Source organism: Phaenicophaeus curvirostris, chromosome 17, assembly GCF_032191515.1.
Source record: "Phaenicophaeus curvirostris isolate KB17595 chromosome 17, BPBGC_Pcur_1.0, whole genome shotgun sequence".
Taxonomy (NCBI): domain Eukaryota; kingdom Metazoa; phylum Chordata; class Aves; order Cuculiformes; family Cuculidae; genus Phaenicophaeus; species Phaenicophaeus curvirostris.
The window spans coordinates 854,881-881,828 of record NC_091408.1 but is presented as its reverse complement, the minus strand read 5'-3'; the positions used below and the strand labels follow the sequence as shown (position 1 = coordinate 881,828).

The 26,948-nt window shown below is 51.4% G+C and overlaps 1 protein-coding gene across 3 annotated transcripts; it reads right to left on the bottom strand.

The window, feature by feature from the left end:
• Positions 1 to 106: 106 nt before the first annotated feature.
• On the bottom strand, positions 107 to 24,892 carry GGT1 (gamma-glutamyltransferase 1). 3 transcript variants are annotated; one of them, XM_069871442.1, is made up of 14 exons: positions 17,894 to 18,038; positions 9,772 to 9,939; positions 9,049 to 9,176; positions 8,727 to 8,816; positions 7,542 to 7,734; positions 6,238 to 6,395; positions 5,222 to 5,371; positions 4,582 to 4,718; positions 3,601 to 3,788; positions 2,665 to 2,792; positions 2,418 to 2,530; positions 1,295 to 1,408; positions 779 to 963; positions 107 to 690 (listed from the first exon to the last, which is right to left on the bottom strand). In XM_069871442.1, exons 2-13 carry the CDS (start codon positions 9,933 to 9,935, stop codon positions 820 to 822), a joined length of 1,707 nt encoding a protein of 568 aa, XP_069727543.1. In that variant the 5' UTR covers positions 9,936 to 9,939; positions 17,894 to 18,038; the 3' UTR covers positions 107 to 690; positions 779 to 819. The 3 variants fall into 3 exon arrangements, with proteins under 3 accessions (XP_069727543.1, XP_069727542.1, XP_069727541.1); XM_069871441.1 differs by lacking the exon at positions 17,894 to 18,038 and adding an exon at positions 24,747 to 24,892 and having other exon boundaries at positions 107 to 963; XM_069871440.1 differs by having other exon boundaries at positions 107 to 963.
• Between the last annotated feature and the right edge of the window lie 2,056 nt (positions 24,893 to 26,948).

The window sequence follows — 26,948 nt, the reverse complement described above, 5'->3', positions numbered from 1 at the left end:
ACAAGCAAACTGGAGAAAACTATTTTTTTACTCATATCTTCATGAAAAGAGCGAAGAAAAGAGAAGAATCTCAGGAGAGCTTCTTTCAAGCAGACTGTCACTGTCCCTTTTGGCAATAGCAACTCTGCAGGCAAGAACAATGTGTATTTATTTACTGTAGTTGTGCTCAGAGTTTTACAGGTAGCATCTTCCCTTTAGACCTTCTCAACAGAAATATAAAACAGGTTGAAGCCACTTCCCCATTTCCCCACGCGTCTCCAATAATCAACGGCAGTGGAAAGCAGAAACAGCTTGTGTTAAAGTGGTGATTTTGTGAAGGCTCATCCCAGTCGCGAGCTGGGCTCTGTGCTATGGCACGGACAGATTAATTTGCAGCTTAGAAAATCCAGTCCCCAGAGTCCTGTGGCTCCCGTCTACTCAACAAGAAACAAATCTCTGCTCTAGCAGTGACAGGGACATTCCCAGTAGCTGAGGTTGTGCAAGGGAAACACTTCTGTGGCTTGGGTGAGCTGGACCTTCTCCAGAAACCCTGGGTACCCGATCTGCCTTCACAGGATGGGGAGGAGGGAACAAATCTTCAAGGCAGAACAGACTCTTCAAGTAAGTGGTGCACGTCCTGGCAGAGGCGCCTGTCTTAGCAGGCTGCTGTGGCTTGAGGCACTTGGTCATGGCTGTAGAGAACTGTCCCAGCTGTCAACAGAACCACAGGTAAATTTGTTCTCTTTCCTGTGAGAAGTCCCTGAGTTGCAGACCTAAAGGATCTTCCCCCCAAACACACCTCAGTGTCACTAGACCACTGAAAAGAGGAGCTGAGCTGCATCAGTATCCTGCAGGGAAGCCACCTTTCCGGGAATCGGAGGCAGCGGCCCATCCGTCTTCTGTTCTGAGAATGGCCTGCACGACCGCGCCGCCACTCACCCGCGTGGTGTTGTGTTTTCTCTTCTGTAGTTGTTCTTCTATGCCCTGGAACGCAGAAGTGAATGAAGACAACAGGAGAGAAAACTGCACGCATGCCACACTTGGCAGCCCGCATCCTCCGTGACTCCCTGGGCATTCAGTGCCCATGTTGGACAGATATAAGACTATGTCCTGTTCCTCCTCTTCCCTTTGCTTTCCAGGATGCTGTTGAAGAGGTGGAATTGAGACGATGTGGCCTTTGTGCCACAGCGAGGGCTACCAATACATTCCTGGTCACAGTGTGATTTTCCATGGGTGCCTTCCCAGCATGAGCAACCCAGGAGCAGAGAAGCAGTTGATCCTTCCCACCCCCCTGCCAGGCTCCAGCAAGACAAACCTCCTCTACTTGCTGCTCAAGCTCCGTGATGTTGGGAAACAGCTGATCGTGGATTCTGGGCTCTTCCACCGCTTTCTTCACATCGTAACCAAACCAGATGGAATTGATGATTGTCTGTGAGAAGCAAAAAGCCCTAACATTAGTTACTTATCTTCAAAGGGCCTGACCCTTGTAGAAACACAGGCAGAGGTGTCTGAAGGATGTTCACCAGAGCACATTAAAGGTGCGGTTTCTAGTTCTTGCACCTCAGCGGTTCCTCTCTTGGCTGAGCAGAGCACAGGTATTTGCAGCAGGTCAGCTCGTGTGTTTAGTGGATTCCCATGCAAACAGACTATAAGTTACCAAAATGAACACAGTAAAAGGATCAGATCCTTATGCTATTATGGCTGGATTTATGTGGCTATGAGTAAGCCAGGGTTGGCTCAGACACACAGCAGTCACCTCGGCAAACACAGCTACAGCTTCCTGCTACTGTGCAATCGGTTCCCTTAAACCTGGCTCATCTGTAAATGCTCAAATTGCAGGCTGGAGCCACCGGCAAGTGAAAATAGCCCCAGGATCTAGAGCTGAGAAGGCTGCTTGTAGTGGTTGTTAGTGACTTCTCCTTGCCTAAGTCAGAAACAAGATCCAGCGTGGTGCTCTGAGCTCCTGTGTGTGCTGGCACCGCAGACAGCTTCCTCCTGTGGTCACTTTTGGGCTAGCGGGGCATTCGAGTGCCTGCCGGGCATTTGAGCAGCTGCCACAGCAGCTCACAGAGAGCCTGAAACCACACTGGCCTAGGCTTTTACTTAACTTTCATAGCTCTGAACAATATAAAGAGAGTAGTTCATGGAGATCCAGAAAGCAGAAGCCAAAGCTAAACTGAAGTCACAACTCTTCCATAAGTGGAAGGAGACTTGGAGTCACGGAAGTAAGTAATTTAATAGCAGGCCCTCCATGGCTCTGGCAGGAGCTGGCACTGCAGATGTGGCCCTCAGGCCAGGCACAGGCTCCCTTTCAGGCCACCAGCCCCAGCCCCAGTCACATCACAGCTGGAGGCTTGAGCCCCTTTCCCCGAACGCTGCCTCTCACCCACCTCGTTTTGCCTCAGCCTTGTCCCCGGTTTGCCCCTATCACCACATACCAGAGCTGTTGCTGTAGTTATTTTTGTTCCTCCAGAAGCACCAACCACCATCCTGACCTTTTTCGTCTTATCCACCAAGATGGAGGGGCACATCGAGGACATCGGCTGTTTACCTGTTGGGGACAGAGATGCAACCAAGGCTCAGCTTACGAACCGCCAGCTGCTGCTCCATGCAGCCCTGCAGACACCACAGCGTTCGTAAGCAAGAGACAGCCAAAAACTGAGTCAGGAGGGGATTTATGGGTACCTGGTGCTATGAAGTTTGCTGGAGAAGGAGGGATCCCGAATCCATTGATTATGTAGGGTGAGCTGAAGTCATCCATCTCATCATTAAATATGATTCCGCTCACATTGGACCGTACATCGGAGCCAAAGCTAGACAAAACAAGTTGGCACAGAGATGTCAAAACCAGAGCAAACCCAGGAAGAGCTTCAGGTGAGTTACTGCGGTGTGAAACCTGGGATCTGATTGGAGCAGATCTCTGCTCCCTCCTGTTGTAGAGGTCATTCTGTCCCACAGGGGGAAGGAAGCAGTTTCTACCATGAGCACAGAGCTACACAAAGAAGAAAGGCAGCCCAAAGCCCTGCTCCCCTGTGAGGACCCTAAGGTGAAACCCTGCACAGCAGCTAAACAAACCGATTTCCTTCCAGCCAGCAGCACCACACTCCACTCAGAGGCCGCATAGCCCAAAGGCTGGCACGTCTGGGAATTACTGGGGTTTTGCTTACATGGGTCAAGCTGGAGACACTTTCTACGGACAAAAAGAACCTTCACCCCCAGCTCCAGAGCACGTGCAGGGAACAGAGCTCTTCCTGACTTTGAGTAAGCCAAATGCGGCACTTCCAGGCCAGCTGCATTAGCTCAAATTCCTCCCAGATGCCTAAGAAATCAGAGCTTGCAGCGATACCACTGCTCACGAGAGGATCCACATGCAGTGAATACTTGCTTGGCAGGTGAATCTAACACGAGAGAGGACGCAACTTATCCCTGACCCAACCACACAGGCCTCGGTGCTGAGGCGCTCGGTGCTGCTGACCTGCGAGCTTGGGAGAAGGGCCCGTCTGCAGTGCTACCCACCGCTACCTGCTAGAGAGGTGACAGCCAGTGATGTTTTATACCAACCACAGAACCACCACTAGGAAGACGGCAAAGGCCTACAGGAAGTAATGTCTGAGCTCATACTATTGGTTGATGGTGCTGGTGGCGGACACAGCACTGCCATCGTCAGCCACAATGGAGAGGTGGGATGTACCGGCATTATCTCCAGTGTAATATACTGGCTCATAGTAGTCAACGGGGTGGGAGGTGTTGTCTGAGATTTTCCTCCGGAGGCTGTCCGCAAAGAACTCGGACGTCATGTTTCTGATCGCCTGTCAGAGAAATCCAATGCAGTTACTCAGCAGAGTAAGACACGGGCAGTTACGAGGCTGATATCCAATACCGCAGAGAGTGGCAAATCCCAGCAGGGGCTTTCCTCCTTCTTGAGAGATGGACTTTTAAGAGTCAGAAGCAGCTGTTACAGTGCCCCCTTGTGCGGGGGTTGATCAGCATCCGTTACAGACATCTATGGAAAGCTGTCCTCAGCGCTGCCGCGAGGTGCAGGCAAGCAGTGTACACTTGCTTCAGGTGGGAGGTGAGGACCAGACCAAGGGAAGCTCTGACCATTGCTCTGTGAGCTGCAAATTTGTGTCCATCGGGCTGGGCTGGGCTCAGATCCTGCTGCTTTTGGAGAGTCACAGAAGTAAAAGCACACAGTGTGAAACTGGGAAAAGCAGGGTTCCTGCCTCACCCCTTCCCATCTGGTGGTCCATTTACTACAGGCAGGACTGTGGTTAGAGAGCCACAGGGATGCTGGGAATGTCATCTAAGGAATAAGGCTTCAATCACTATAAGACCAGGGAGGGTTAGCCCTAAATATACTCAAACGCTCCCGGCGAATTGAGGATTTTGCTTTTCTTACAGCAGGAAGGTTTCCTCCATTCATATCCCTCACGGCTCAGCCATGAGACACCTGGGACTTCACGTTCTGATTCAGAGATGTTTCGGTGCCAGGCAATAGCAGGGGGCACAGAGCATCTCTGACAGATTTCAGTCACCCAACAACTTAAAGTCATGCTCCAGTCAACCTCAGTGTTGCAGAAAGAAAAGGCTTTTGCCAGGTACCTCTGTGATGTTGACAAATTTTGGATCTCCCAGTAAAGTCCTCTTGGCGTAGGCAAAGCGAAAGGCCTCCAGGATGCGGTGGTAAGTCAGACCTTTCTCCTCTGTGGTTTTGATGCTGTCGGCAGAGAAATTATATCCTGGCAATAGACGAAGACAAACAATTGTGAACACAAAGGAAAGCACCCAGTTAATGGACTGCTAATAAACCTGTCTTGAGTGGTACAGCTTGAAGCTCAGTCTCTACAGATGTGGAGTCACTGCGCTGTCCTAATCTCTGCATGGAGAACACAGCAGTGCTGGGAGTTCTGAGCACTGTGGGACTCGCCAGCAGGACTTGTACTTGCAGAGATGTTTTCCAAAGTCTTAAGTACAAGTTAGTTCCCACCCATGCAGGAACCAGGAACCACCCCAGTCAGGAGCATATTTTTCCTCTCGCACCTGTATTTTGAGTGGGAAGGCAGCGCACCTGGGTTTATAGAACAAGAGGAATGCTCCCACATCTCTGACCCCTCCTGGGTTCTCAGACTTCTCCCCCACTGGAGGGCTATGAAAAGAGACCCAGCTCCCAAACCAGGAAAGGTCTTGTCTTTGGAGCTGTCCCTGCTCCGGCCCACCAGGCACTGCTCGGTGGTGCTCTCACCTTTCAGTATGTTGAAAATGAGGGCCAGTACGGGGCCGCTTAGGGGGGCACTGGGCGTGTAGAGGGTGAATTCCCCAAGTGTGACCTGGATGGGGTCTTCGATCACCGTTGCATTGTAGTCCCGCAGGTCATCCAATGTGACAATGCCCCCTGGAAAAGAGACGGCAACTATAGATGTGAGTTTATGGGATCTCTGGTGGGAAGAGGAGACAAAACTCCATCATCACGCGTCACAGCAAGGACGGGGGGGAACACAGACAGATCCAAGAAGTTGCAAAGTACAGAAAGCAAAGACGGGTGCACAGAAGATAAATCTACTCCTTGATGGAACCAGCTGAGGCTGAGACGGCCTAAGCCTGAAGTTGGGCTGATCTATGGCAGCCAAAAATCTGGTGATCCATCTTTTTTACAAAGGACACCAGCAACGTCATTAAGAGTCCTGTCTACAGGAGGAGGATGCAGCTTTTGGGTGCAGATGCTTTGTGCTACCCCACAAGCACAATCACTTGTATGTTCCAGTGCCTTTCTTACCAGGAGGGGAAGACGATAATTAACCCTCGCAAATAAACCCGTACACGACTTATACCGAGGTTGACTGAAACGAACCAGCGCTAGCTAGTAAGGACAGGGTACTGCCACCATCTAGTGGTATCGAGAGACGAAACAAGCTCAGAGTTTACAGGAGTGCATACAAATGGTTTAGGTTGTAGCTTGTTTCAGGCTCTCTGAACAGCCTGCATCCACAGAGCTCTATCCAGGAGCGCACAGGCTCACTGGGCTCTGTGGAATGGAAACGCTATTACACACCATCCATTTCTGACTGAGTTTCCAATGCATCCACCAAAGTGCTAGTGGCCTTTCTTGGGTGTCCTGTTGCCACAGATCTCAGGGCTGTGTTCCAGGCAGCAGGCTTGCCCCGCTTCCAAGGCTTCTGCACGTAACTGGCTCCTCTCTGGATGCTGAGCCGCAGCAGCCAGGTCACTCATGCTGGTTTGGACAGATGTCCCGTTTCTCACCTACTTTGTGGATGTCATCGATGATCTGTTTTGCCAGGCTACCAGTGTAAAAGGCATCTGCTCCTTCACTGGCTATAGTCTCGTATGTCTTGGCTAGTTTTGGCATCTTGATGATATCGCCCTCGTGCAGGATTTTCCCTCCTCTGCAGAACACTTCACTAACAGAGAAAGATTGAGAAGATCAGATCTGAGAGACAAGTTCAGAACTCTGGCTACCTGCACCAACTGGCACAGTGCTAGTGCTTATGTTAGAGGCTTCCCAGAGAGAAGAGAAAGTGCCTGAGCCCCAGGGCCCCAGTAGCTTGCACTGTGACATAAAAGTGAACAGTGATTTCTGACCTGGGATCCCCCATTGCTCAGGATTCTCTCAGTGCAGCCCGCGGGAGCGATGGTCGACGTGTGTCACCAAGGCAGGTCACGCTCCCTGCCTGCCCAAGGGCCAACAACTGCCTCAAGATGCTCAGGAGCGGCCGCAGTCCTTGAACTCCGAGCACGGACTACGAAGCTATGAGGCTCAAAGCTTCCAATGAGCCCAGGAAAACCTGTTTCAGTCCCAGTTTGTCAGAGCACTTTGAGGTAGGCAGTTTCCTCTCTAGCTTCCTCATCATGGATCAGGAATGTGCTGGTGTGCACCTGCCAGATGGAAGTACTGGAGATAAGCCTGTACATCCCAATTGGATTGGAAACTGACCTGCAGCTGCAGAGATTTTAAAGAAAGAGAGGACTAAGCATGATCTCCAGTAGGCCCGGATACAGGCACCAAGAGTTTGACTGTAAGAGGAAGTGGAAAAGCACTTAAACCCCTTCATGTTCGTGGTCACTGCGAGAAACAGATGGCCAGGGGCACTGCTTGAGGAAGGCTCACGGCAGAGTAAGAGGAGGCCCAAACTCCCACTGCCCAACAGCAGATGAGATGTTCGTAGAGGCTCTGCAATTGCCCCAGATGTACGTGACCTCAGCTCAGCGCACTTGCAGCACAAGGGAGAACTGGGGACTCAGATAACACGTTGCCATCTGACAGATTTATCCCAGCATGCACTCCAGTTCCATCTTTGCTCAGACAAATGGACTTTACAAGCAGAATTTATCTCCCTGTAAAAGTCAGGACTGAACGTTCCAAAAATTTGCCCTGTGATTTAGCAACCTCAGGTAGCTGGAATAACACCAGCAGGTACAGTGGGGAGTCACTGAGGGGAGGCACAGCCCTCAGAGCTCTATGACACAGAGACTTTCCGGCTAGGCTGCAGTCACCCTTCTCTGCACAGAACAGCTGCTGGCTACAACAGTGACACTGCTGCACCTACCACAGTGAGGGGTTACTTTCAATGGACTCCTCTCTTGATTTGATAGCTGCTGCAAGGCCTTTCCCAACAGGGAATCCATCTCTTGCCAACTTGATGCTGGGCAGAAACAGGTCTTTCCATGCCAGTTTGCCATGACGTTTGTGAGCCAGTTCGTAGCCCCGGATTTCTCCTGGAACAGCGATGGACAGTCCTCCTGGAGCAGACAGGAACGTATTAGCCTTCCACAGCAAGAAAAGGAAGCCACGAGTGGAGTAGGAGTTAGAGCAGGCTTCTCTGCCAGCCCTGTTGTTAGGCAGGGGTTATGTGACCAGCTCAGCTTACACGTGCGATGCTAACAATTACTGTGTCTATGTGTTCTGGACTGCTGAAAAACCTCTGTCCTCTTGCTGATAGCTCAAGTTTTTGGACCAGTTCCCCTCTATAGGCTCGGTACCAGATGAAAGCTGCTCAGAATACAGAAGCTATCACAGCTACTGGCAGATTCCAGCCCTTCAGAGGAGAACACACTGCAGTAAGAGGACACAGACTGTCTACTTTTAAAGCCAAAATCTTCATTGCAGCATTGTAACTGCCACTGCAATAGATTGATCACACAGCGATGCTGCAATTCACTTCTGCCCTGTTTTTACTGGCATCTCCTAGAAGTTCAACACCGTTCTCAATCCCCCTCCAAGCTGCTGCTCCTCCTCGGTTACCAGAGTGACCAGGAAGAGAAGTAGGCAGTATTCCTGTCTATTTTTATTAGAAAATACAATCCTGAAAGGAAATAACCTCCCTGAAGCCCCTGAGCCATGAACTGAAGCCACCATGAAAGGTATTTAAGGAGGATGCTTGAACTGACAGGGACTATTAAGGAGTTGATCACAAAGATTTATTCAGAGGTGGAAAGGAAAGATGTCAGATATGGAGCAGGTCATACTTAGGACTTGGGATTCACCTGCATTTTCATGAAGTGAAAAGCAGAAAGTGCTGAGGTGACTGACTAGTTCGAAGGACATTATTTTCAGCTTCCTTGTCAGGACAGAGTTTACAGATTGAGTAAAGTGGAGGACATTTCTAGGTGAGAAATCCTGCAGATATGCAAGAACCTAACCATAAGAAATGCTCTTAATTCAGAGGTGTCAGTAGCAGTTAATGTTGGAGCCCTGTGGTCCCCCCAAAGTAGCGGAACAGCTTTTGCCATACCTTTCAGAGAGAGCTGTGTGTTGTTCTCAAACATGTCCTTTGCTGCTCTCTTTGGAGCCACCTCTCTTGCATTAATGATTTCCACTTTTCCTTTAATGACAGAGCAAGGAAGATGATGTTTAGCTCTGGACTCAACACTTGGCATGGTCTCTGCTGAAGAAGTCTGACCAGCATGAGCCAGTTTCTTGGCCATTATTTTGAGAACAGCAATTATTTCGGGGCTGTGAGAGTCAGTCTTTAACCTCTGCTGGGTAGGATAAATTATCTGTTTTAGGTGCACAGTTCCCAGCCTGTTCCAGATGCACACAGCCCTGAGCCTTACCTGTGCTGCTGTAGATGGTAAAGAAGAGGCCCCCTCCGATGCCCATGCTGTGAGCATTCATGAGTCCTACACAAAGCAGAGCTGCAATTGCAGCATCCACTGCTGATCCACCTTGCTGAAGGATGTCCCTGAAGCAGAACAGAAGACACGGTACGGTGACACGTTAGCGTCTGAGCTCCCTGTGAGCAGTGGAGGCATCTCATCAGAGCAACTGACAGATACTCCAGGGCCCATTTGTCCCCACCCAACCTGTACGTTCCTCTGCTGGAGGAAGTTCTGAGTTTCTGCCACCTTAGAGAACACATCCCAACGGTCCCAGTGTGGACCAGAGCAGCCGTTCTTAATAGAGATGTGTCCAAACTAGCTTGACAACACCAAGATGTGTCAAAGCAGGTGAGGGATGGGTGACTGTCCCAGACAGTCATTACACATGAGAAATCACAACTCTCTGAGCAGCCCAAAATCTGCAGCATCTGCAACTAGAGCTGGAGGTTTGTAAAAGGAGCTTGAAAGGCATCTCTTGTTCCCATTGTTGATGTGGGGAATCTTTGCCTGCTCCCTTTGGGTAGCCGCAGTTACCTTGGTCAGGCCTGGTAAAAGCCCAGGGAGATTAGAGATTATCTCTGCTGGGGGCTGCTGGGTTTGGGCCGTTGGGGAAACAGCAGCTCTGCCTTATGCAAGAACTGCCAGCGTAGCGAGAGCCACGGCACAATTAGCGGGTACCTTCCAATTATTGAGCACTGCCCCGCGTCCGTCGCCACAGCTGCCCTCTTGTAAGTGTGTGCTTCCCCCGCCTTGTAGCGCAGCCCGAAGAAGAGTCCCAGGAACAGGACGAGCCCCAGCAGGACCGCGGTCAGGAGTCCAGCCAACGCATAGCGCTTCTTCATCTTCCTGGGGGAAGAAACAGGATTGTCAGCCTTGCTGCTTCTGGGGCACGTGGAAACGAGGCAGCAGCTGAGCAGGCGCAAGAGCAGATTTTTCATCTACCTTCTTTCACATCGACCGCTTTCCCTCCCAGCCCTGGCAGACGAAAGGCAGTTTGGGAAGGAGTGGCCAGGGCAGGCAGGGGCCCAATTCTGGCCTCAACAGTTACATCGGGGTGACACTCTGTTCTAAAGTGAAGTAAACTCTAAGCATTTCAGATGGTCAGCAAGCATTTTAGTTATTGCTCTGCTCGAGATGGGCCCAGTGTCAGACTGCACGCGATCGAATTCCCAATCAAGCCGGCAGTACTGGTCAGAGGTTTTTTACCAGATTCCCCCTCCAACACACGCTGGCAGGCCCTTTGCCTCCTTTGGAGCGTGATGGAGTCCAGGACTACCTGGTGCCCACACCCTGGAGGCAGGCTGGCAGCAGCCAAGGTACCTTCAGCTTTCCTCAGCATCTGCCCCCAGGGACGAGCCAGTCCGTGGCATCGTGGGTGACGACCGGACCCACCAACCCGTGCCCTGTGGGAGTTCAACAGCCCAAAGCAGCGCAAGCTGCCGCAGCCAGAGCAGCCCTCGGTGCCTGCAGCAGCAGCGCTCGGGGCTGGGGAGCGGAGCGTGCCAGACCGGGCTCACTAGAGGAAACAGGCCAGGGGCCAAAGCAAAGCTTTTCTCAGAGGGAGGAGATTAGCAGCACAACCTCACCCCCACTCCCGTTATTTGAATTGGATACACATTTGCTGCGCGAGCCCCATATCTGTGCGTCTCAGCCCGAGCACTAAAGGTGTCCATCTGCAAGCAAAGCAGCTCAAACCACGGTGTGAATCTACTGTCTGTGCTGTTCTGTAAACAAACATCAACCAAGGGCAGCAAAAGGTAAATGGATGAAACCTCTTTCCAGGTTCTAGAACTCAATTTACACTCAACTACTTTTAAAAGAGACCAGTGGCGTTTGCAGAGCGATGCCTGAGCAGGGAAACAGAGAAGCCATTGTGTCCCCAACAATAGCTCACACACAGCCTCAGAGTTTAAAGACAGTTTTGTTTGTTGGCAGCGAGAGTTTGGTTTCAGCACTGGCAGTCTCCTCCGGGCTTCGCAAGGAATGCCATGGGATCTTTTATCTGCGCCCTGGCTGGGCAGAAGGTACTTTGTTTGTCTGAAGGCTGCTCTGTGCTGGGCTGTCCTGCAGCCTGGGCTGACTCCAGCCCCAGAGCTGGGGTGTTAACCCGTGGGCTCCTGGCTGGGGCTGCCGCTCTCCTCCACGACAGCTTTGCTGCCAGGCTCCTGGGAAGATTGCTGCCTTCTCAGGCAAGTTATTCTGAGAGCAGGAGAGAAAACAGGGAAACCTCAGATTGTGCCTGCGCTCCCATCTTTCACCTCCCCTCTGGACTCGGGTGACAGTCGTGAGCATCTCCTAGATCCGTAAGAGTTCCCCACCGATAGCCCTGCTGTCACCTGCCCTGCACCCTGGGTCACCTGCCCTGCACCTTTGAGCCCCAGCTCTGAAGTAGAGTCCCTGCTGTGATTTATCGTTGGGAGCGGAGCAGCGGCTGGAGCCTCCACCTGAGCTGGTTCCCCAACCACCATCTGCTGCCGCTGGCTTCAACCTCCAGACTCGGCCAAACCCAGCTGCTGGTTGCTCGGCCAGCACCACCGTCCCACCGTGCTGTCAGAGCAGCAACAGCTCTCCAGGGGCTACAAAGCAACATGATTATTTCTACTGTTATAAAGGTCCAAGCCATGTAATTTAAAATGTAGCTTGACAGCCTGTCTTAATTTATATCAGGAAAGGGGCAGGAGCAGCAAGTAGCAGGGTTACGCTCCTATGAGCAACCCTGTTGAACTGCATTCAGATGTGTCACAACATTTAATTCAAAACCAAATCTTTCACAGAAGAGCCTTGGTGCAACAGGCGAGCTCGTGTCAGGCAGAGGGTATGGGACCCGAGCTCTCTGCCAACAGGGCTGGGGTGTGGGGGGCATGAGAACTGCCATGCTCAGGGAACGCACCAGGAGAACTGAAAGAGGAGAATGAGGAGATGAGCCAGCTAGAAAGAAGGGGAGAGAGAAATGAGAGATTTCAGAGGATGACAAAGGAGTCCAGGTATGGTCTGGCACTACCTTGTTCTTCAGTGAAGCAGGGAAGAAAGCATCCACTGACCACACCTCATACGTTAACCACAGACTTTAACCAAACAGGCTTCTCTGCCTCAAACCCATCCTGCAAGCATGACATGCCCCAGCACACACTCCTCGGAGTCCTTGCACACTAGCCCAGCGGCCACTCGGCCCTCGGCTCTGAGCCCCCAGCCCTGCTCTCCCAGGCAGCACGTGGCATGCACCAACAGCCCAGACATCTCCAGTATTGTCACAGGGTGAGGCTGCGCTCTTCCGAAGAGCCTCAAAGTCTAATCCGTGTCAATAACACTGACATAATTAAATAATTAATATAATCTCTCTCGGCGATGAGTTATTGGCTTGTTGTACATGGGTAACAGATCCACATTTTGGACAATGTTCTTGCACACCAAATCGAAAACTCGGGTTGCCCGGTCCCCATCAGCCGCTCCTTCCTTACACAATTTACAGTTCTTGGGTTCTGGCAGGTGAATGTGTGCCATAATCACCCAAAGGCCAGGGGATAAACACCTTACACAACAAGGATTGTGTAGTATTACAGAGTTGTAACATCAAACCTGCTTCCTGCCTACCAGATTAGAGCTCTCCAGCTGCAATGGGGTCTTTGTGCCTCCCCACGAACAGTCCCAAAGCAGCGGTGGGTGAGCTGGCACGGGCTGTACACACCTTCGCTCTCAGACTGAACTGGAAGGGCTCGGATCCAGTGCTTCTACCCACTAAAGGGTTTGTGAGCCCAGACGGCAGAAAACCGTGTGCCCCTGTTAGTGCCACGTGCACACCTGCTCCTCTCTGGCCTTGTTAGGAGGGATGTAAACTCCCCGAGGAACCTTGAGCGCAGCCCCTAAAGAAAAGGTTCCATTTCCCTGTGCTCGCACGCAAAGGTCTGGCCCCCTGCAAGCCTCCCTGTGCAGCCTTGCCCTACAGTTACTGCAATACACCAGGAACATCAGCCACTGGACATTCCAATCTACACGTTTATGTGTTAAATATCTCACCCCCTCAGGCCTTTTACTATGATTTAAGAGTAGCTGTCAGTAGGGCGCCCCGATCAGGACTCTGCTCCGGCTACCAGACACAGGCAGACAGAACCCCCTGCCGGGAACTGATCTTCACAGTGACCAGAGGGTATCTTTTCTATAACTGTTTCTACCTTGTCCACTTGATACCCTCTAGACACTTTAACCAAGCTACTAACAACCATCTCTTGTACCTAAGGAAATAATTCCCCATCCGAGCCTCACTCAGGTTTCTGTAGGAAGCAGTGATTCGAATATTGAGGTACCTGGAATTCCAAACCACCAGATATTTGAAGTGTGGTCAATTCCAGGCCCCGCAATGAGACAGGAGATGTGTTCTGTATTAAACTGGAACTTCAAACTATGAAGCTCTTGTGCTTATTTCTCAAGAGTATTTGTGAGTCTGAGTGTTCCTCTGGTACTGTGATCATCGACCAGGTGAAGAGTCCAGACCCTGTGCCTTTTACAATGCGTATTTTAGCATCGACAGAGGTTGGGTATCACCAGCAGAATGAACCCTTTTCTCAATTTACTAATTCCACGGGTGTAACAGTACCAGGGTTTATGCTTAATAGCAACTTTAGATCTATAAAACTATGTCCCTGGAGTAGGTCTGGGTCAGAAGGGAGTGTCCCCATCACCACGTAATTATCCAACTGCTACTCTTCACCCCCACTGCTGAAAGATGAGTTCTATAACAGCAAGCCACCAAAACTAACCAAATTCCTACGTCCTTCTTCAAGGGCAAAGCACTCTTATCTGTGGCACACTCTTACCAGCACAAAGCTGGAACAGGCTGGATGCTCCTCAGCAAGTTACTCTTTCACTTACGCACATGTAGAGTTGAGGATGGGGTCAGAGAAAGTAATGAAAACCAAAGTAGTGTTCCTGGTTTGGATCAGCCAACAGCTGGCTCTGCACAACAGCCTCGCTTCAGCTGTACATAGTCTTTGGGAACGCTCAAGTATCTCAGTCTAAGCACTAATCTAAGAGATGGTCCTGGGATCGCTCAGCCTGGCACGTTTCAAGCAGCAAAGCCACCCCTCAAGCAGAAACACCATGGTTAATGCAGGCGCGTTGCTGCCTCCTTAATCTCAACATTTCAACTAATTACCCAAAAAGAGAAAAGTACCTCCCACAGAGCTGGCCACCTCTTTCCATTCGAGATGTTCCTGACACGGTCACCTTCAAATCCTCCAAAAGCTGGCATGCACTATCACATTGAAACGTGAGCAAAGAGCTAAACCTCTGTGTGTTCCTTCTTCTACAGGAGTGTGAAGCAATGCCCTCCCAGCTCTGTAATAGAACCTGAGACACTGAAAGGCATCGCGTGACCCAAAAGCACTTGTGAGTAGTTTTTCTCTTCCTTCTTCCCTCACCCCTATTGATTTTTTCCGTAAGAATTTCATGAAGCAACAGCTCATGCTACGCAGGTCACACAACCGCGTCTGTGGTCCAGACTCCTCCTTTGTATGGCAGAACTTGCAATCCAAGGTCTCCATTTCCTGATGTTTCCACTAAGGCCTTGTCAGAACAAAGGCTGTTACAAGATGTCCTTGTGTTGTGGGTTAGCTATTTTTGACATGAGGAAATCTTTCCCTTCTAACAGAGCAATGTTGCAACCCAATACACCTGCACGTAAGCACTGAACATCATCTTCAGTGCCCAGAAAATGCAAAGATACTAAGAAACACATGAGGCTTCTTCCCACGAGATAACAGTTTCCTTGCCGCCCCCTTGCTCCACTCTTAGGGCAGCCAGGGGAAGATCCGTACCTGCTGCACAGGCAGCGGGCAGTGCTCATTTAACCTAAACAACACATAAGAAACACTGATGGACAAGAGAGATCACAGCTGAAAAATCCCTGGGGAACTCTCAAGAGAAAGCTACTTCACATGCTCTCAGTTTATCAAGTCTGGTTTCCCGCAATCATCCACGGGTGCACGCTCCTCCTTGGGGCAAAGGCCAGAGAAATTAAAGATAGCTGGTAAACAAGGAGGTTCATTAATCCTTTCTTGCCAGCCACACAGCATCACATCTAGTGCTGCTCTCCCCACAGACAGCTATGCTATGAAGCAGCGGTGCTAGCCCAGAGCCGCGGGGGCAGCTGCCCATGCTCCGGCACGGCTGCAGGCGCTCCCCGTCGCTGTGCCAGACGGCGCGGGATTTGCCTTTGAGAAAGACCACGGGGACGCCTTTAGAGGGGAAGGTTTTGATAAAGCCTTGTGAGGCCGTACTTTTCAGACATCAAGGCCTCGTGCCGCTGGCATGCTAACAGAATTGTTATAATCCCAATGGAATTGGATTCTTGTAAAGTGATTATAACCCTAACGACATTCCAGGTGTAGGAGAGAGAAATCTCAAGGAGATGACGAAGAGACAGCGGTGTCAGGGACACAGATCAGGGAGCTGTACTGACACGTACACTGTACAGCTTAGGTTACGAGAAGGGTCAGCACAAAGTGATCTTTCCCGAGCTCTCCTTGAAAGGACATTTCTACATTGCGTGTCATCTTGTTCTGCCCAACAGAGAGGATCCACGCATGGAAGAAGAAACAGCTCACTTGTGGTATTCTGATTGGTAAAAGCACTTTCTTGATCTTGATAATAAGGGACGATAACATTTTTTTCCTATTTTTGGTTCCAGTAGCTTTCTATGATAACTCAGAATGAGCATAATGACAGTAACAAGGACCAATTCATTAAACCTTATCTCATTACAAGTCCTACCTGACAATAAATGCAAACCTTCCACTCCTCCCTTCCACAAAAGGGTGACTGCTGTTCAAGGTCTGTTTTCTTTTATTGCTGTTCCTCAATTTATCATCTTTCTGCTATCTACACTCAGGTTTTACTCATAATTTTTGTGGCAAGCTCCACAGTCTCCAAAACCTGCACCAATTTACCATCTATCTATTTATCAGCTTTGGGAAGCCCTTCTATGGCAGCAGAGCTTTGCTGCCAGGCCACCAAAGGGACTGTGCTCTTGCAGCTAAGAGACCTGCCTCCCCACAGCAGCACTGAGGCTTTCCTTGGTTTAGCCTGCCTGCCACCTCTTCAGCACAACTTGGAAAAGAGCTCAGTTTCCAACTGAAAAGAATTGTAGCTACTTGCTTAAATCCACCTGATTTTGCTAAGTCAAGACTCTACAAATAGACAAGTGTCTTTACTGCCACAGAGCTGGTCTGGATAACTTTGCCTCTCCTGGAGTAGCCATGGTCTAGCTCCCTGTGGACAGCTGGATCAGAAAATGCAGCCCAGGACCAGGACCGTGTGCTGGAACAGAGAGAAAGGCCCCGGTCTTGGGAAGTGCATGTGTTAGAAGGGCTTCAGCCCACACAGAGCAGCTCGACAGGCACAAAGTGGATTTTCAGTGGGGAACACTGCACCTCTTCCACCAGAGAGGCAACCAGAGCTATTGGATTCTCCTTTAGCAACCGGCATGAGATGGAGACACCACAGCACAAGAAATGACCAAGAGCAGAGCAGGTCTTTGTTTTCCAAGCACACGTAGGAGGGGGCCATTCTTTTTGTTCTGGTAAGGAGCACACAGTCTCCTGGGGGCTGTTCTGGTTCTTCATATGTCTGAATATTCATTTTTCTGGGCAGAATCTGTCCCTTCTCACACAAATGCAGTTGCTCTTGATAGTTCCTTGCAACTGAAATTTCTTTACAAAGAATTAAGTGCGGCTGCTTGGTTTATTCTGAGACTTTTCTCTCTGCTTCACAGGCAGCTTCCCCATACCCAACTAATCCCCTGACCTGTGCTCTGCCGAGTGCTCTTCCTGCTGCGTGAGGAGCTCTGTCCTCTCCCACAGCGCTGCCCGTCCACACCCAGCCTCATCCCATTGTCCCTGCAGCTTTTCTGGCTCTGCACTGGCCTCCTCACCTTCCACCTTGCTGCCAGGCAAGAAACCTGCCAGGGCCTGACCTCCCATCCCAACAGGGTCTGCATTTTCCAGCTTACCATTTAGAAGCACAGAATGGTGAGGAAAGAAGAGGTACGCAAGATCTACGGGTTTCAGCCCACTCCTTAGACCCAGCTTTCTCCAAAGACTACTTGCCAGAAAGACGTTGGCTTTAGTAAGAATTACCCTCAGGGCCCCGTGCAATCTGCCTTCCAGTGTTTGTACAGCTCTGACCTCTCTGGTAATTTAGAGAATATTTCTTCTTATCAGCATGCCATGTCACTCATACTACAGACAAAACCACGGGCAAATTGTGACTCAGTCTTATGACCCTGCACAGCAACCTTCCTCAGACCTTTTCAACATCAGTTGGGTGGTAGAGAGGGTACCTTCAAGGGCTGGATGGGCCGTGCAGAGGTGAAATATCTTGCCTGGCGACCTTGTTGAGATAACAGGTCACTAGACTCCCAGGCCCCTTCTCTTATCTCAGCCTCTCAGAACACACAATTCCTCTCAAAACCACCAGCTGATGTGCTACTGACCCTGCCAAGCCACCGTGTTCAGTTACTTGGGGTGAATCAGCAGCCCTTCAGATCGCCTGGACAGAGACCCTGCTGCATCTCGACCTGGCCTTCTTTAGCTGAGAGAATCCAAAGTCAACGCAGGAGATCAAGACCTGGCAATCCCTATAAACACTTGCTCTTCAAACCCGAGCCTGAAGGCTTGTGAAACAAAGGCACACTTTAATAAAGTACTATTAAAGAGCTGGAAAGGTACGTAATAAAGGAAAACAAACAACTCCTCTACTTCACACCCCAACCCAAACAAAATAAGATAAAATCATGCTGTTTACTCACTACTTTAAAAGCTCTCTTCTTCCTGGGTGCTTCTCACCTTCTGCTAATGGCACCAAAGGAAAGTGCCTCTGCCTCGATCTCTCGCCCCTTCAAGGGTTTCAGGCACAGGGATTTCAAAAGCACGATGATCCTCACACTGAGCCGAGTGGCAGTAAGACTTTATATCTGGGAGTGGTCAGAACGCCAGGGTGATGTAATGAAGACGTATCTTTGAGCGGTGAAGACATGCCACCCTCCCCCTCCCCGTCCCCAGAGAACTGCTGGCTCACGGGGCACACAGTGGTCAAGCACTTTCCGTGTTGTACTTTCTCGCGGTGAAGGGAACAGCACAGAGGGTGGAGAGCAAGGAGTGTGATCAGATGTGAATGGAGACAATACTTTGATGTTGGATGGTCCCAGGAGTGAATTTGTACTGGCAGAGTTGTTTCTTTCCTTTTCTTCACACATCAAATAATACTCTGCCAGCTTCTGGGTTTGCCCATGGCACAAGCCCTGACAGCAAGGACACCCTTTGCATTACAGAGTTGTTGTCCCCATCTCAACCCTGTGGGGGAAAACCCCATTCCTGCACTCTTCAAAGCAAGCTGCTGCTGGAGCACTGCCCAGCTCCATGGCCAGAGGGGCTGGGAGATCTGCGGAGAAGGAGCATGCATCCCATAAAAGGTGGTGTCCTGGACACCGACCTGGGAAGCTCTTGAGAGGCACATCCTGCCCTTCTCCATCAGAGGAATTTTTTTAGCCTGTGAATGGAGAGGAAATCTCTCAAGGATGTACTGCTGCTCTCCAAAGGGAAAATAATTCATTTTCAACTTCCTTCAGTACAGTTTTGTTGATCTTTCACTTAAGAGCTTGTTTGACCGTGAAAAGCCATTAGGACATGGTTTGACTAATTCAGAGCTTGTAAATTATTGGCCAGGTATCTCTGGAACAGCCATAGAGGAGATGCCAAGTCTAACAGAAAATATGAGTATCTTCTCAGCTGAGGCAACTGGGAAAGGCAGGTGCCACCTCAGGCTTTCACAAAGTGCCATTCACAGAGCTCTATCGCCTACCACCAATGGCACCAAGGCCTGCAGGATCACACAACAGCAGCCAAACAAATGCCACCAGCTCACAGAATCAAAATCCTGCACCACCAGGAAACTTCACGGCCACTTCTTAGGTTTGGGTGGGGAAGGGCGATGGGGGAATGACTCTTACTGACAGGGCTGCTTGTGCAACACACAGTGAACTGGACTGCAGAACCTTCTGACGTTTTTCCCTTCCCAGGTTATTTTCCAGCCAGAGTTCCTGCCCTCTTCACAGAGTGCTGTGCCAGCCTAAGAGCTATTTAACGCGCTGCAAGGAGTGATCCTGCTCCGAATTCATTTACCCTGAGGAAGGGGCGTGCTTCAATAGTGTCAAGGGACTCAAAAGCAGGTACACATGAGTTAGATCCCCTTCTGACTGCTAGGAAGGCTGCACAAGAGGTTCTTTTAGATCTAGGACAAACAAGCTTTCTCTTACATATGCAAGATTTGCTCACTGTATTTGCACTCCCCTTTATAAACCATCAGTAACCACTCCCTCTTGTTCAGCTGCTTCAGAGGGGCCTGGTTTTGGAGCTGCTGGACTCAAACCAGAGACAATTAATATGTAGTTGTTCCGATATCCTTATCGGAAATCTGCGCCCCTGGCAGACGCTCCTCAGCGCAGCCACAAAGGCAGCAGAGCCTCCATCCCAAGGGAAGCTCCCCTTTTACCCAAGGTGTAGCTGGGCTCCCACAGGATAGTTTGGAGTCAGCCTGGGCACTCCGGGTGGGTGGCAGAGCGAGCTCTAACCGAGGTGTGAGCACGAAGAGGAAGAGTAGAGTCACAATAGGTACCTTCCCTGATTCTCCACTGATACTCATGGCAAGAGAGGGAGAGATGGGAGACTGTGCAAAGCTGCCTACCCAACAGCCTCCAGCACTCCCCGCACCTACAGGAACATCCCCGAACTCCATCATCTGTCCAGATTGCAGCCAAATTCCTATAATTGTCACAACAAAAATCTTTACCACTAAACAGCTACTCTCAGAGCCAGGGAACCTTACAGGCACACATGACAAAATCCCCACAGGGCAACAGACAATCTTGCTAAGGGTTACAGAGCAGGTCAGCACTGGGGCTGGGGTAAGGAATCTTCCCCCAGACCCCTCTAAGCACGTTGCTAGACAGCCCCGCTCTGCTCTGTCATACACCTGATATATGCAGTAAACCCAGGCGCAGTCGGAAGTGACAAGTGCAGAGGCTGGCGATGATCACAGTGCCTGGAGCTCCGTGGGCCGGTGTTTTTGCTGCTGCTCTTGCTTCTCCCCCACTGTAAACAGGGCATGAATAAAACATGAAGGCAGCTCTGCCTCCTTGTGAAAACTGACAGCAGATCAGACTGCGGCAGAGGAGCTGGGGAGAAGTTCAAAGTGTTTGCCACTTAACAGCAAACTCACAGGGGACCGGAGAAAGTTGTTGGGTCACTGATTGCTGTTAAAGTCTAACCAGAGCAGAGGGCCCTACACCCAGTGAATCAGGAGCTTGCCCAGGAGAAGCCAAGGTTCACCACACAGACCCACAAATCTTTTGTCCGTTCTGTTTAAGAACCACCGGGACTCAGAGACGTGAGGCTCCGATGTATTCCTAGGCACAAACAAATGCTGACCTGAGGCTCAGCCCCAAAGTGATCTGCGTGTGCAGCCCGCTCAGCCCTCACCTCAGGGGAGCCGTGCTTCTCGGGAAGCCTCGAACTTCTGTTTCTTTTGCAGCAGTTTTTGCTGCGGGATCAGCTCTGCTGCTCTTGGAGCAACAAAAGAAACTCTCAGCATAAAATCCAGCACATCCTGGTGAACCAGAACGAGTCCTGGGTTACCTCAGCATGGCGAGTTTTCAACCAGACCCTTAGCAGCTCCTGCCCCAGGGCAGGGTCACGGCCACAGCATCCGAGAGGGACGGGGCAAAGGAGCAGAGCAGCCATCTCCACACATGCTGGCCTCACATCAGGCTGGTCCTGCTTTCACCACTGCACACCGCCTGGCTGATGTGGCAGTGGGAACCCATCCGTCTCTGAAGGCACTGAAGGAGCAAAGAGCACCCGGTGGCTGTTCAGGTGCTGCTTGGGAACAACTTTCACTGGGTTGCTGAGGCAGCTTTAAATAAAGTGCTCATTTCCACTGCTGTTAGGAATCACAGATCCCATTACCACATTTGAGCCCCATTTCTAGGGAAGGCTGTGCTCGTGGTGCCAGGGCTGCGATCAGGTGGCAGGGCGGGCAGCAGGCCAGCCACACCTGCACAGCTCAGCACAAAGGGGCCGGGGGAGCACGCTGCTTCTAACCCTCCCGCATCAACCCAGGACCCCGACCGCTGCTCCCAGGCAGGGAGAAACGGCGACAGATGGGAAATCCCAGGCATTTCACTGGCTCTGCACTCTCAAAGGTCACGGTGTCCCCACAGGTCCGTTACCTGAGCCTCCATTACGAGGCACAAATGGATGAAAGTCCCTCACCTTCTCCTACAGACAGAGGCCAAGGGGTTCCCTCAGGCGGGGGCGATATTCCCTCTCTCCTCCCTCACCCAGGTGTCGAGCACACCTCCCCGACTTCAGCCCTCTGATGCCCGGGGTGAGGGGATACCGTTCTCTGGTAGCCGCTGTGCCCGTTTCCCACCGTGCAGCTGGAAGGGGGCGATTTGCGGCTGAGGTCAGCGAGCTGCGTAACGGGGTCTGGGGACAACAGAGCTGATCCTGGGGACGCAGTGGGGCTGCTGCCCCACGACAACTCTTGTGGCCAGAAATCAGCTTTGAACCACAGCGGGGCAGGGCAGGCAGGGCAGACTGTGCAGAGACCAGAGACAAGATAAAAGAAATGACTTCTTTTTTAAGAGAGCAGGAAGGAGCCCGGGAGAGAGACAGCATCCAGGGCTTGGTCCAGCCGTTCAGATCTGAGGCTACCAGTGATGCTGGCTGCTCTTGAAAGGGCTTCCTGCCTCCCAGCTGCCTCGCCAGCCTCCGCCACAGCGATCCCACCAGCCTGAGCTAATTCGGGCTGGTGGGGAGAGCACAGAGACACAATGGTGACAGGAATGAGAAGCAATGGGGAAGACGACACCCAGGAGACTCATCCTTATCAAGAAATGTTATATCAAAGGGAATCAGGAAGAGTCTTTTGTAAAACCCACAACTGAGCCAAATCCTGCAGTTTTTACATGTTGGTCCCCCAGGAGCCCCATCGTGAAGACCAAAAGGGACCCCTGTGCCGGGTCAGGCCACGTACCAGCCACGCTGCACGTACAGCGATAACACCGCACAGCGCTGCCGCTGTTTGCCCTCTGTGCGTGCTTTTTAATTATGCTTTTTGTTTGCAAAGCATCTCTTATAGAAAAGACAAATTGCATTACTCTCAGCTTATTAACACCACACTCAGAGTTTCTCAACTGCTAATTAAAGCCAGGCAGCAGTGTCACTGTAATTAAAGCCAGGATGCACGTTTGAGGAGCTGGGAGCCCAGCTGCCGCACAACCCCTTCCCTGCACCGCTCCAACCAGCTGGGCTGGCCAGGGCCAGGCTCAGCCACCGCCACGAGCTCAGCCCTGTCTGAGCCGCAGCCCCCGGGATACCCCGGCACAGCCCCAGTGCCACGAGGCAGCATCCTGCGCGGAAAGCCACGCACCTCATCAGCACAGGGAACGAGTGCCCTGCACCAAACCTCCCCAGGCTACAGGCAGGTAGGTTACTGCAGTGACTCTGCTGCATGAAAGGAGACATGGAGCCTTGGGGTCACGGGGCTGGGGAGGGACAGGGGAGTCACTCCTGTTTCTGATGCTAAATGATTGCACTAAATCTCATCGCCTGTCTAAGCCTCCATTTCCTTGCACGGAAAACAGAGATTTTGGGCTTCCTTATTAGCTAAGGGGCTCTGGGGACAGCCTGCAGAAAGGAGTCCTGCCACCACCCCTCTCACACAGACACTTTAAAGCCTGTGCAGCCTACGGCACACCAACAGAGACAGGAGTGAATTACACAAGGAAGAACATAAAACCTAGAGATTATGAATTAAAAAAAAAGTGAGAAATAGCAATAAAGGAGCCTACAGACCTGTGAGAAGCCAAGAGCTCGCTGGAGAACCAACCCTGCCTCTGCCCTGCTCGGTCTCACTCAGGCCTCCTGAGAGCGGCTGCAGGTGTGCAAACGCAAAACACCTGCCCTGGGCTTGGGCCCCTTAGAAACAGCTCCCCGAGCACAGCTGGGACCAGTCAGGGAACGGGGCCTTGACACCAGCACTGGCCTCGCCCATGCCAGGGAGATGCCTTGGAGAACACCACCTCCAGGAAGATGGAGCGCTCGTTAGGGAAAGCAGATAAACACTGCATCTGTTTCAAGATGAGTTTCCTTCCCACTGAAATCCTCACAGTTTCAGCACTTGGCAGGATGCAAACACATCCTTAAATGACTTCCTAGAGCCCCAGTTTCAAAGATCGGTCCCTTCAAAAGCAACAACGTGCCAAGATCAATCGCAGCCCCAGGAGAGCCCTGAGCATGCCAGCTCCAAAGCCACCGAGCCATCACCACAGCAGTTACCTATCAGATGCTGAGGGGCAATTCTACCCTTTCAGATTTCAAAAGGCTGCTCAGACTTCTTAAGCAATCAGGCTGACTTAAGCACCAAGAGAAAAAATAAACGAGGAGGAAAATTTGCATTTCAGAAGCAGCACGAGGTGCCTGTGCAATCCATCCTGAGACGCAAACCTGCCAGGCTTCAAAGGGAGCAAACCAGCAATACCATTCACAAGCACAGAGAAGCAGAGCTCACTGGATGTGATCTGAGAACAAGAATATGTTCATCTGCTTCTTGAACCATTTTATTGCTAACTCCCTGAAGTGGTAACAACAAGTTCTGGGAAGCAGATATCAGCTAATCACTTCTAGTCCAACACAAGTTACAAAGAGCAAAGGATCAGAACTTCAGGTGGAAAAAGCCAAGTTGGGTGCGCTATGGGTGCTGTGGGCAGCGTGTTCGATATATTTACTCACGGCCCAGTAATGCGATGGCAGGAGATAACGTACAGAGCTGGCAAAGGACCCAGGAAAATTTCAAAGAGCTTGTGGAAAACTTGAAAACATCCGTGAATCAAGGCAAGTAAGAACAGATGAAATTCAGTACAGAGCAATATGTAATGTCTGGCTGTGACAGACCAGCACGAAGGATAGGTACATCCTGATGGGTCTGAGCTAGCAGCTCTTTACACCAGCGTTAAATTAGACAGGTTTGGGGGGAAAAATGCAGCAAGAAAGACACAAGATTTCTTTAGCTCCTGATTCATCCCTTTCACTTTAGAGCTTACAAATGAAATGGGTCTGTACAAAGGCAAAGTATTCCTTTGAAAAGAGTAAAGGGGAGAGAGGCAGAGCTAAGAATCAAAGCTGACGAATAAAGCTACAGATACAGAAAAACCCCAATAACTTAGCACAAGGCACTTACCTAAGAAAGAGTGGAACAAAGCTTATGCCCAACAACCTGTGCTTATATTAAACCCCTGTGTTTTGCAGTCTAGGGTGCTCACTCCGGTAACGCTAACTGTATTTGCCTTGGAGCAGCACTGAAGTCTGTCCAGCTGGGAGGATTCCGGTCGGAGGTCAGCATTTTCATCCCTTAACACATGCGTGCAGTGGAACGCAACGCCTGAAAAGCCAAGGCAGGATTCCCCAGCACTATAAGCCCTCCTCTCCCTACCTGGAGCCCCGGCAGTGTGGGATGCCCAGGCTCACCTCACCTCCAGCCTCCGGCCAGCGTCCCTCTCCCGCTCCATCACCCCCGGACACACCTGCGCGCTGCGAGCCTACCTGGAGCTAAGTGGGGTTTTCCATGCGGGCGGTGCGGCATCTCAGGGGTCCTCCCAGCACATCCCCGCCTGGCCCAGGGCCCAGGGAGAGGAGAGCCTCTTCTCCAGAGCTGCCTGCTGTTCCCCTGTGGGCGAGAGGCTGGGTCAGTCCCAGTTCTAGGACTGGGCACTAGATGGCACAGATGGCAGGGGATGCAGAGGCAGTGAGCCTCGGCGTTTGGGACAAGAGGGGACACGCTGCCAGCAGCAGCATCCCCTCAGCATCCCATCCCGTCGTGCCCTGGGCTGCACTGAAGCTGGAAAGGTCTGAAACTGTGGCTCTGCCTCCTGGATGTGACCTGCTCTCCCTCACTCCGAACGGGCTCCCCGACACCTTGGTCACAGAGCAGCCCTGGGTTTGGCTCAGGCTGCATCAAAAAGATGGGGGAACCCTCCCTGGTGCTGATGCACCGTGAGGCAGCACCTCGCAGGGTGCTGACACGCGGAAGCGTGGGGACAGATGTCAAGGGCCAGGGACCCCAGCAGCGGCTCAGGGCTGGGGAGCGGCACCTGGCACCTCGCCTTCGCCCGCAGATGATGGTGCGAAGGACGTGCCTGTCGCTGCTCTTAAAAGCGTTTGTCAGAGGCAGCTCCTCGGAAACTGCTCACTTTTCTCTCAGGTTTTCATCCTTTTCAGCACTGCAGCCTGCAATCCCAGAGGCAGGACCCGTGCCCCAGATCCTTCCCAACCTCATCCTCTTCAATTTCTTTAAGGTGTGGATGAAATTCCTAATGACTGAACCACGTGGCCTGACGCGATGAGGCAGACATGGGCTCAACCATGTAAAACTGCTGTGGTAAGCTCTGAAAAGGCCAAAGCATTATTACAGTGAGGAAAAAAGTCAGGGAAGGTGGAAGGCTGTCCAGCAGCCTCTGCTGCTCTGGCACTAGAAATCCTCTTTACTCCAAAGGTTAACCCGGTTAAGGCAGCTGGGGAGGCCCACGGGGTCGACAGCCTGGCTGGAAGGCTCCAGCCGCAGCGCAGCACGAGGGACGTGGGTGCGGGACAGCTCCGGGGTGAGCAGCGAGCTGTGTGCACCGGGCACAAGTGGCACACAGGGGCATTAGCCAAACCAAACCTGAACCTGGCGAAACCCAGAAGAGCCTTTGTGCTGAGCAGCTCGGCAGTGCCAGGTATTAATAACATAGGCACGGCTCAGGGGCAAAGCTTGTTTGCTGAAGGGAGCGGCACTGGATAGGCTGCGCCACAGCCTCCTGGAAAAGATCGAGGTGGGCAGCACTTTCCTGCTGTGCCTGCTGCTCATGGCACTGCCCTGTGGCTGAAGTGGGTCTGGGGATCACCAGAATGAAAATCCACAGTCGAAATTCCTCAGGGCATCTGAGGTGAGAGAGAAAACAGAAATCAGATGCCAGAGTGGAATACCCAAATCCATCAATGGTTTAAAGAGAGCAATGGGTCCATGCGGCTCAGCGGCTGGAGGGGTGACACTGGTGACCAGGGCACAAGCTGAAGGACATCGATGACAGCTCCAGGGTCAGCTCCAGCCCAGTGTCCAGTGGCTGCACAGGCAGCACAGAACAGCCGGAGAGGTCCTGCAATACTGAGCTTTCACCAACACACTTGGAGACCTGCTTGCCATCACCCATTGAAGGCTGACTGCTGGGTCACTGGCTCTGAAAGCTTCCCAGGCAGAGGAGGAAATGCTTCAGAGACGGCTTTTATGCTCCAATTGCCACTTCAAGCCATGCTTCTTGTACTTATCTACTACTCTTTAAGCACTTGGGGTATTTTTAGCTGAGAAATGTCTTTCTACCTTTGGATACAGATGGAGAAGAACTAGTCAAGCTGGAAAGAAATGTTTAAAAAGCGCTGAGGTCTTTGGAGACATGAAAGTCTTAGTCAGTGGTGTCATCCTCCTCAGCAGGAGGATATTTCATGTGTCATCCTGATGGCTGGACTCACTTCAAACTGCCAAAGCTTCCCATGAAGATGCCACTCAAACAGCTGCCAGCGTTTTCACACACTGTGCTTGCTCCGATTGGACACCTCGGTCCGGCTGTCTGGCTGCCCATGCCTGGTCCACGTCCTGCCCCGGAGACCTGTGGTTGCTCTCAGCGGTTTAGCACTGCTGCTAAGATGCTTAGAGCTAATATAATCTTTGCACTTAGCGGTTTCAAGCTCCAAAAGAAGCTTAGCAGCACC